General features: G+C 39.5%; 1 protein-coding gene across 6 annotated transcripts in view; it reads right to left on the bottom strand.

Annotated features, from left to right (window-relative positions):
- Positions 1 to 1575: 1575 nt before the first annotated feature.
- Positions 1576 to 10058, bottom strand: part of CTPS2 (CTP synthase 2) — a 162626-nt gene continuing 154143 nt past the window's right edge. For 3 of the 6 annotated variants that reach the window (XM_087938291.1, XM_087938293.1, XM_087938287.1), the window contains one exon: positions 1999 to 2139. In XM_087938291.1, coding sequence (XP_087794417.1) covers positions 2134 to 2139 — 6 coding nt within the window. In that variant the 3' untranslated portion in view covers positions 1999 to 2133. Of the gene's footprint in view, positions 2140 to 10058 lie in introns of all 6 variants that reach the window. The other 3 variants (XM_087938294.1, XM_087938289.1, XM_087938288.1) reach the window with 2 other exon arrangements.

The raw sequence follows: 10058 nt of genomic DNA, 5'->3' as shown, positions 1-10058 counted from the left end.
ATGTGATTCCTCTGAGGACTTTTGAATTGCTGAATGAAACTACCTGAGTGGCATAACAAACAGCAAAATGTTGTCCTTTCCTTTGTGTTGAAAAGGGTTAATATGTGGGCCAACATTGTTTATATTAGAAAATGCTGATTTCAGTAGACTGGGTAGCCATTTTGGAAAAGTAGAATTTAGAAGAACTGGGTAAGCTGAGAGTAAAGATCATCTCATGATCTTATCTAATTCTACATTCTTATTTATACTAGTTAATTTACATTGCCTTTTGTAATCTCTATGTATGATTTGGGAGAGTATGTAACTTTAACTTGTGGACTTCAGGGCTCTTTTACATTCCTTTGGTAAGAAGTACAATGATCACTGTAAATTAGGGCATGACAAATGTTTCAACTTTCAATTTCTAAACATTATGGTGCTCAAAAGTTGTTACATGCCTTGGGTATTGTTAAGATATTTTAGTTACTTTAATATTTAGATATGCTTGACCATATTTTTTCTCACATTAACAATTTGTTTGCTATATGGTACAGAGTTAGTTAGTTTGATGGTATTGATCAGTGTCTCCCTTGCAGCCAAGAATATTAGCTAGATCATACAAACCCGGTGTATGATGATCGGCACTGTTCCTTTCAGGTAAAGACCCAGTTATAGTTCATTTATTTATTAAATTTACATGACACCCATCCCACCAATAAGGCAATAGAAATAGTATTTAAGACTTATATATTGCCTCTTAGGGCTTTACAGAACTCTCTGGGCAGTTTCAATGTAAGCATTGTTTGCATATTCCCCCAACAATCTGGATACTCATTTCACCAACCTCAGAAGGATGGAAGGCTGAGTCAAGATTGAACTCCTGGCAGTGGGCAGAGCTAGCCTGCAATACTGCACTTTAACCACTTTGCCACCAAGGCTCCTCTATATCCATGAGCTTTAGTCTCATGAAAACATAAATAGCATCCTAGTCCAAAGCTGTTTTTCCTCCTTTATTGAAGGCAGAAGATGCCCAATTTATCCCACCAGATAATGTAGCATTCAAACCTACCACCACCACTTCTGCAGTCTGAACAGTCCTGTCTGTCAGACCTGCCCTTTTTTGATCCCTTAAGAAAGAAAAGACTTCGACTCCATTTGGTTAAAGCAAGGGGTTCTTTTACTAAAAGAGTTGGTTGCAATAAAGTCAAGCCAACTCTGAAATTACCACATTTCGCTGGATTAAAAAAAAAAAAAGGTGTAGGTTTTCCCCCAGCCAATCCCTCCCTCTGTGATCAGTCCATTTCCAGCCAATAAGAGCTTGCCAAGATGTTTTTAGAACTCTGAGTTGTTTGGGAGGTAATTAGCATATTTCTCAGAATACTGTGCAAACAGGATCTGGCTGTTCTGCTCCTTATCACCTGTCATTCCCCCCTTCTGATTTCCTACCATGTACACATAAAGCTTTATTGCCCTTTCATCCTTCCCCCCTTCTTCCCCCTCTCACCCTTTCCCCTCCATTCTTCTTTTTATGGTAGTGTCAGGCTACAGAACTTTTTCCCATTCAATTAACAAGAATGAACTTCTGAACACCAAATGTATCAAAAGGAATCCTTTATTGAGATGAGACAATTCATGTAGGAGTTCAAAGAAGCGTCTGAGGTCCCTCAGGCATACAGGGATAGATAAGGGAGTTTAGAAACCCCTCCTCTTATCTTGATGAGTATTTAGTGAAACAAAAGCCAGTATGTTAATTCCCCACCCCACCCCTTCTGTAGAAACTATCTTTTTCACAGTTTCCCAGGGCATACCTAATTTCCCCCCACCCCCTTTTTAGAAAAAACTTTTCCAGAGATTCCCAGGACACATCTCACTGTGGAATTTTTATGATCTTCTCATCTCCTGGCTGTGCCTCTCAGAGGTGATAGGTTCCAGCCATCTTCCCTCCATTGTATCATGTATGGGTTATACAAATCCGATATAAGCTTAAATATATTCAGGTTACATCAAGAAAGGATTTCTTTATCAGTCTCCCCCCCCCGCTTTTCTTCTTCCACTGAAGAAATGACAGATACACGGATCTGACAGGTAGGATGCCTGTGAGGGCTCCAAGATGAGCCAGGCAGATCTCACTTTTGCCCCACATTGACAGAGACGTTAGCCCTGCAAAAGAAAAAAGAGAGGGGAGGGAGAGATACACAAAATTTCCCAATTAGAAAACAGTTCATTGAGGCTTATCTTGGCATCAGTCATGGAATTTTTAAGCAGTTGGGGGGAATCGACCAATTCAGTTTCTGAGGGGACAAAGGTTTTTCAGGCTACCAAATACTGAGTTTCCCTCCTGATGTATGTGAGAGTCCAAAATGTATTTGACTTCAAAGTTTTGCATAATGGGGTCAGGAGGTGGGAAGATGTAATTTCTGGTTCCAGTAGGCTACAATGAAATACTGGGTGTACACATCTAAGCATTTTTGACAGCTCATGTTCTACAGTTACTGGGTTAATAATCCTCTTGATTGAGAAAGGTTCAACATATTTCAGCCCCAATTTCTTTGAAGGTTGTCTAGATTGTAGGAATTTGGTAGAGAGATAGACCTTGACTCCCAAGTCCTTTATCTTGATGTGCTTTTTATCAGTCTGGTTTTTTTAAAATGCTTTCTTAGCTTCATCCAAAGCTTTTCTCACCACTGGCCAGATTTTCTGTCTTTCAGTGGTGCAGTCAATGAGATGGCCAGAGTTAATTCAGGGAAAGCTACAAAGTCTCATCCTGTGGCCACTTTAAATGGAATGAACCCAGTGCTACTGTGCACTGAGTTATTATAAATGACCGCCGTGAAAAGGAGGAGGTCCATCCAATTGTCCTGTTTGTAATTAATATAGCATCTGGGATACTTCTCCAGGATACCATGAGCACATTCACAGTCCCTGTTAGTAGCCAGATGATGCAAGGGGCTGAGCCCTGAGTGGTCCCCAAAAGTTTTAGGAACTCCTGCCAAAGCCAAGAAGTGAATTGGACTCCATAAAATGAGATTATTCTTTCTGGAGCACCATGCATCCAATACATGTGCTGCATGAATAGTGTAACCAAAGTGCACACTGAGGGAATTTTTTGACATGGAATAAAGTGCACTTGTTTGGAAAACAGATCGGTTATCACAGAGATCACCACACTCCCCGAGCAGTTCTACAATAAATCCATTGATACCCATTTCCATGGGGTTTTAAGTTCTGCTACTGGCTGGAGAAGTCCAGGTATTTACCCTTGTCACATCTTGGTAGAGGCACAAATGGGGCAGCTAGCCACATAGCTCTCTATGTTCTTTTTCAGTGATGGCACCAAAATTCCTGCTTGATTAGATTTTTATGAAGCTAAAGTGCCCCATCACTTTTAAATCATGGCTTTTTTTGTAAAACCATTAATCATTGGTTTTTGGGGACATATAATTTGGTTTGCACCAAAGCTAGTCTATCTTCCCTTGTGTATTTGGATTCACTCCTCCTCCTCCAATGCTGCCTTTAGGGTATCTTTTAAATCATCAGCTAGTTGGATTTCCATTTTGGCTTGTGCCTGGGTGGTTACTGGGGCTGCCAGTTGTCTGGAGGGGAAGAGCAGTTTAATCTAATCACCTCCACCTTTGAACAACTATATTGCGGCAGCCTAGATAGCACCTGCTAGAAAGTTTCTCCCCTCTGGAAGGCACCTTAACATGAAGTTGAATCAATTAAAGTACAGGGGCCACTGAGCAGAGGTGGTATTCAGCAGGTTCTAACCAGTTCTGGAAAACCGGTAGCAGAAATTTTGAGAGTTCGGAGAACCAGCAAATACCACATCTGACTGGCCCTGCCCCCATCTTCTTTTGTTGCCCTGCACAGGGGAACGGAGCTGGAAAGCAGATTAGTGGGGTGGGGAGGGAATGGAGATTTTGCAATATCCTTCCCCTGCCAAGCCCACCAAACCACACCCACAGAACCGCAGTAAAAAAAATTTGTATCCCATCACTGCCACTGAGCCTGTTTGAACAATAGTCTCCAGGAAGTTTTCAAGGCTTCTACATTTTTATGGTCATCCCATACTTCAAATGGGGTTTTCCCTCCTTCTAGAAAATGCCTCCAAGTTAGGAGTGCCCAGTGCAACACATAGACTTCCTTCTCCCAGATTGCCCATCTCATTTAGCTTTTTAGAAATGTAGGTGCATGGCTGCAGGACCCCTTGCTCATTTTCCTGTAGAAGCATTGCACTCACTGTGACATCAGTGGCACCTGCCTGAATGATGAAGGGTATATTGGAGTCTGGGTGTTTCAGCACAGGCTCTGCTGTGAACAAGCACCTAACCTTTTTGAATGCAATCTGGAATTCCATAGTCCAATTAAGCAGTTCATTGGCTTTGGATTTTCCCTCTCTTTTTGCCTTTAGCAGATTGGTGATGGGTGCGGGGGGGAGCTATCTGGGCAAACAAGGGGATGAACTGGTGGTAAAAGTTCGCAAATCCCAGGAAGCTTTGTAGCTATTTCCGGGCATGGGGAGGAACCCACTCTAGCACAGCCCACAACTTTTCAGGATCCATCTCTATCCCTTTGTGGGAGATGTGGTAGCTTAGATAGTTGATTTACTCTGGTGGAGTTCACATTTGGACAGTTTGGCATATAGTTTCAGTATAGATTAAATTGTCACCAGGTAAACTAACACTCCCTTGTACAGGTGTTTATGCACCACTTCAATTATTAGTAAATGTCACTACTTTCTGGCCACTGAGCTGTCCAGCTGACAAAACTCTATGGTTGTTTGAATCTCACACCCAGTTTCTTGACCAGGGAAAGGTTGACCAGGCATCTGGTGCACCCCAAGCCCAAGAAGGCTACTAGGCTCTCTGAGGATTGAAGCACCTATGGAGATTATCACTAGGTTGACTGGATCATCATCAAAGTCCGACTTGCTTCCCACCAGGCTACCCACCAGGAATTCTCCTGCCTCTTTGGGGGATGGGGTGAACTCTACTACTTCTACTCCCATTAAGGTGGTTTCACTGGCTTTTTTTGGCAGGGCCTTGAGTTGCCTTCTGCGCTCAGCATGGAGCTTAGCAGTTGGCATCTCAGTGCCCCTTTCCCACACTTTTGCAGTCTGGATGTCGGGTTTTAATGGAAAAGAAGCATGGAAAGAAAAACAGAGCAAGTAGAGGAAAATCAAATTCTTTCTTTTGCTTTTGCCTCCTCTTCTGCTCTTGAGTCAACCATTGACAAGAAGATGGCAGAACCCTAATAGTCAAGCAGGAGGAGAAGGGGTGTTTAGAGTGACTAAAGAAATGGGACAATATCCTACAGCATTCAAAGCCTCTATCTGAAAGCTTAGCCTTGAGTCTTGTACAGAGCTATTTATGCAGCTAACTTTGACTAGTAATATTGGGGTTAAGAAGGAACACTTAAACAAGGTTTGTAACCCTTAATTACAGAGGCATAAACCTCAATCTTGGTGGACAAAATGCTGCAAAACTGAACTTTTGTATAAGTTTGGGATAGAAATCAACCTGAGAAATCATACAGTACTTATCTCAGATGCAAAATTGAAACACTGTCATGAGTAACAAGCATCACATTGCAGCAGTTGGTTCTTTGGAAAAAAATAATTTTGTCAGAATTAAACTGGAAAATTTGCTTGAGATACGACTGTGTGAAATATTAGATGTCAAAATAATAATACATGTCACAATGAAAAATGCACTTTTCTTTAACTGTGTATTATTTAAAATGTTGATATTTAGAAGCAGAGTTGTTTTTAACACATGATTATATTGTGAGTGGATAAATATACTAATAGAAATGATACTATAAAATGGATGGTAGAAGGGTTCCATGAAGGAATGAGAATATTTGAGAGGAACATTTCTAGCTTTATGTATCTTACCAAATAAAAATCCATTATTTGGGGGGTGGGGAGAGTGGAGTATCAGCACAATATCTAGGACAATTTATGAACTGATAGAAAACATGTTATCAAATGGAAGATTACCAGAACCAATCTTTTCCAACAGAAACTTTCCCCTGCCATGCCAATCAGGCATGGAATAGCAATAAGTAGGAGGGAGAAGGCCGTAGGAAAAGAAAAATGCTTCTGTTTGATAAAGTAGTAGAGAAGAATGCTGAGCAGATTAGCATGCATTTGTCAACCATGTATCTAAAAGTCGAAAAATAAAAAAGTTTTTTAAAATTATGTATGAAATTGACATTTCTATATTGTGCTTGATGCCATTATAAATAGAAATAAAAATAGATAAGTAATCACAGAGGGAGGGGGGGAGAGGAAGGAAGGAAAGATGTTACAACTCAGACAAGAGAAAAATACATGTCTTTCTAGGAATAAGTGTTGCTCCAGCAACAAATTTTTGAAGTAAAATAAGTCTTGTTATCTTTGGCAGCAGCCTTTATATCTGGAGCTAAGAATTTCTCACAGACTAGTGCGGGAGGAATTTGTTTCTGGCTTGCATTAAAGTCCATAATGTTAGCATTTCACTCAGACTAGTAGCAAAATAAATGCATTTCCTCTTGTAAAACACTAGTGAGAGCCAGTTTGGTGCAATGGTTAAGGCACCAGTCTAGAAAGCTGGAGATCATCAGTTCACGTCCCACCTAAACCATGAAAGCCAGCTGGGAGAATGTAGGTTGGATATATTCATTGCCCTGAGTTATTTGTAAAAGTAATAAAGTTGGGATATAAATAAATAAATAAGACAAGTAAAACAAGGAACAAGCTTCTGGAAATCAGTGGTGGGATTTGAATTTTTTTACTACCGATTCCATGGGCATGGTTTGGTGGGCGTGGCAAGAGAAGGATACTGTAAAATCTCCAGTCACAGGTGGTATTTGCCGGTTCTCTGAATTACTCAAATTTTCCGTTACTGGTTCTCCAGAACTGGTCAGAACCTGCTGAATACCACCTCTGCTGGAAATGTTTTCATCTTTTCATCATCTGTAGGGATGAGGTTAAAAGATTCAAGATGGTTGTCACAACCATGCAGTTGAAGCCCCACCCCTTTTTCCATCTGCCCCAATGTGTGAAAAAAGGGCAGGGTTAGGGTTAGGGTGACATGGTTGCAGCTGGCATTATCACTTTTTTGACCTCAGCCCTACAAAATACCCTTTAAATAAAATGTATAGTACAACACATGGATTTTTATTTTTTTCTGAATTATTTTTTTTAATATTTAGTAGCTGGGAGTTCGTTGCTATTTAGACAAGTGACTGCATACCAAAAAGACAGGAGGCCCTCGTGTTTCGTTAAATTAAAAGCAGGTTCATTCAGTTTACTGCTCATGACACATTTTTTTTTCTGAAGATAATCTTGAAATGTTTACATGGTGACTTGAAATCAAGGAGCCCATTACTATATCATCAAAGAAAACAAAATTACTGAACTGAAGAGGTTATAGCTACCTACCATTTATATCTACCTAAATCTGCATAGAAAGAGAAAGAACACATTCTGGAGAGAGAGAGAGAAGATCCCTGAACATGGGCTCCAGCACAAGCCCAAAAGAATAAAAAGTTTATTTTAAGAATAAACCTTTGGTCTTGGTGACTAACTCAGATTGGATCCTGCAATATTACTCTGGGACATATTGTGCAATGTTTTATTTGCAGATTATTTATGTTATTCAGCTTCATCTTAGGACAGCCTTTACTTTAGGGATATATAATTTTCTTTATATTTATTCTAAGATCAAACCAGTATTTTTATTTTCTTGTTACTTTATTAAACCTAAAGACATTTTAAAAACTTACAATGTATTAATGAGCACTATCTGTTTTAATCTAGGAAACAATGTTCATTTTACTAAAACAATTGCTGTAATAAAAGTTGTTTTTCTCAATTGAACTTTTTCTGACTCCTTGATCATCTATTTCTGTATCCTCTGCTATCTTTTATGCTTTTTGGGGGGGCTTAGAATGTAACACTGAAAATGTAGCATAAATTTAAAAATTGGGCAATGCATGTGATCCTCAGTTAACAGTTGTAATTAAGACTGGAATTTCCATTGGTAAATGATGGGGTTATAAAGCATGACATTATAGTAGTCCTTGACTTACAACTGTTCATTTAGTGACCATTCAAAGTTACAATGGCACTGAAAAAAGTGACATGACCATTTTTCATACTTATGACCATTGCAGCATCCCCATGATGATTAAAATTCGGACACTTGGAAGTTGACTTACATTTTTGACCGTTGTTGGTCACCATGGTCAGGTGATCACCTTTTGCAACCTTCTGACAAGCTAACTCAATGGAGAAGCCAGATATTCACTAAACAACAGGGTTACTAACTTAAGAACTGCGGTGATTCACAATAACTGTGGCAAGAAAAATCATAAAACGGGTAAAATTCACTTAACAAATGTCTCACATATAAACAGAAATTTTGGGCTCAGTTGTGGTAATAAGTTGAGGACTACTTGTACATGACTGTGCCAGTTAGCAGCAGCAATTCTGGCAGTTACTGACATTATGTGAGGACTAAGTGAGTCATTAAGCAAGGATCTCATGTGATCATGACTTCTGACTTCTTTATTGATTTTGCTTATGGGAAAGTCAGCAAGAAGATTGCAAACCGTGATCACATGATTGCAGGATGCTGTGACAGTCGGAAATCTGAGCCCATTTGCCAAGCTGACAACAGACTGCAGGGGTGCTGTGTCTGACACAACTTTGAGGACTGGCTGTAAGTATCACTCATTCAGAGTTGTTACAAGTTCAAACCACCAGTGAATGAATAGTCATTAAATACCTGTAGAACATTAAACTACTCTTCTGTTTCATAAAGCAAAACTGGGCCAGGAAAATCAGAAGCTGCAGGTAGTCCTCAACTTATGAGCACAACTGAGCCTAAAATTTATGTTGTTAAGTGAGACAGTTGTTAAGTGAGTTTTGCCCAATGTCATGACCTTACTTGCCACAGATGTTAAGTAAATCCCTGCAGTTGTTAATTTAGTAACATGACTGTTAAAAGAACCTGACTTCGCAAAAGGTGATCACATGACCTCCCGACACTGCAACTGTCATAGATATGAGTCAGTGGCCAAGCATCTGAATTTTGATCATGTGGCCATAGGGATGCTGGATGGCTGGATGCCTCTGTGCAATCACATGACTGCATTTTAGGTGCTTGGCAACTGGTTCACATTAGCAGCCATCTGCAGCATCCTGTGGGCACAAGATAGTATTTTATTGCAGTTTTGCCAAAATCTGGCATTTACTTCCGGTTTTTGCCAAAACCTGGCATTTACTTCCAGTTTTTGTCCTATAGTGAATCATTGGTTCATTTAATGACCTTGACATTTGCTTAAGACCACAGTGTTTACATAACAACCACTGTTAAAAAGGTCATAAAATTGGGTTGTGGGTAACCCAATTTACAATCATCATGATTTACAACCATGATGGGCAAGATTAATTATGGTCATAAATCAAGAATTACCTGTAGTCTATGAAAACCTTGGTAGGAATTACAATCTCTATGTATCTAGACAGTACCAATTTGATGAAAATTAGCCTAGATTACAGTAACCATATGTTGTTTATCATAAAGAACAATCCCTTATTTTAAAAAGCTGTCCTTTAGATTTATTTATTTTTCAAAAAGTCAATTTTGTCTTTTATTTTGGTCATTTAAGAATTTAGTGTATAAAGGGTACCACTAATTGCATAATCGTTCACATTCATGTAAAAATATGGGAATGAAATTTACATGTATTGTTTGAGTTTAGGTACTTTTATAAAAATATGTATCTTTGTAAAGTTTATATTGAATTTGAAGCATGGTGGCTTAGTGTTTAAAGACACACTCGAATTTGAGACCTGAGTGTCGCATGGTGGGGTGAGCTTCTGTTCCTTGCCCCAGCTCCTGCCCACCTACCAGTTCAAAAACATGCAAATGCAAGCAGTGATCTCTAGCTTAGATGGACAACCTGTGGCATTCTAGATGTTGCTAAGTCTCAGCCAGTACAACCATGATGGGAATTTCAGTTCAACAATACTGATGGAATGTACAGGTAATCCCCTAGTTATGACAGTTCAATTAGTGACTGTTCAA

The sequence above is a fragment of the Pseudonaja textilis genome, chromosome 8, assembly GCF_049901715.1.
Source record: "Pseudonaja textilis isolate UNSWEBS1 chromosome 8, rPseTex1.2, whole genome shotgun sequence".
Taxonomy (NCBI): Eukaryota; Metazoa; Chordata; class Lepidosauria; order Squamata; family Elapidae; genus Pseudonaja; species Pseudonaja textilis.
This window is presented reverse-complemented; position numbering and strand designations above follow the sequence as displayed.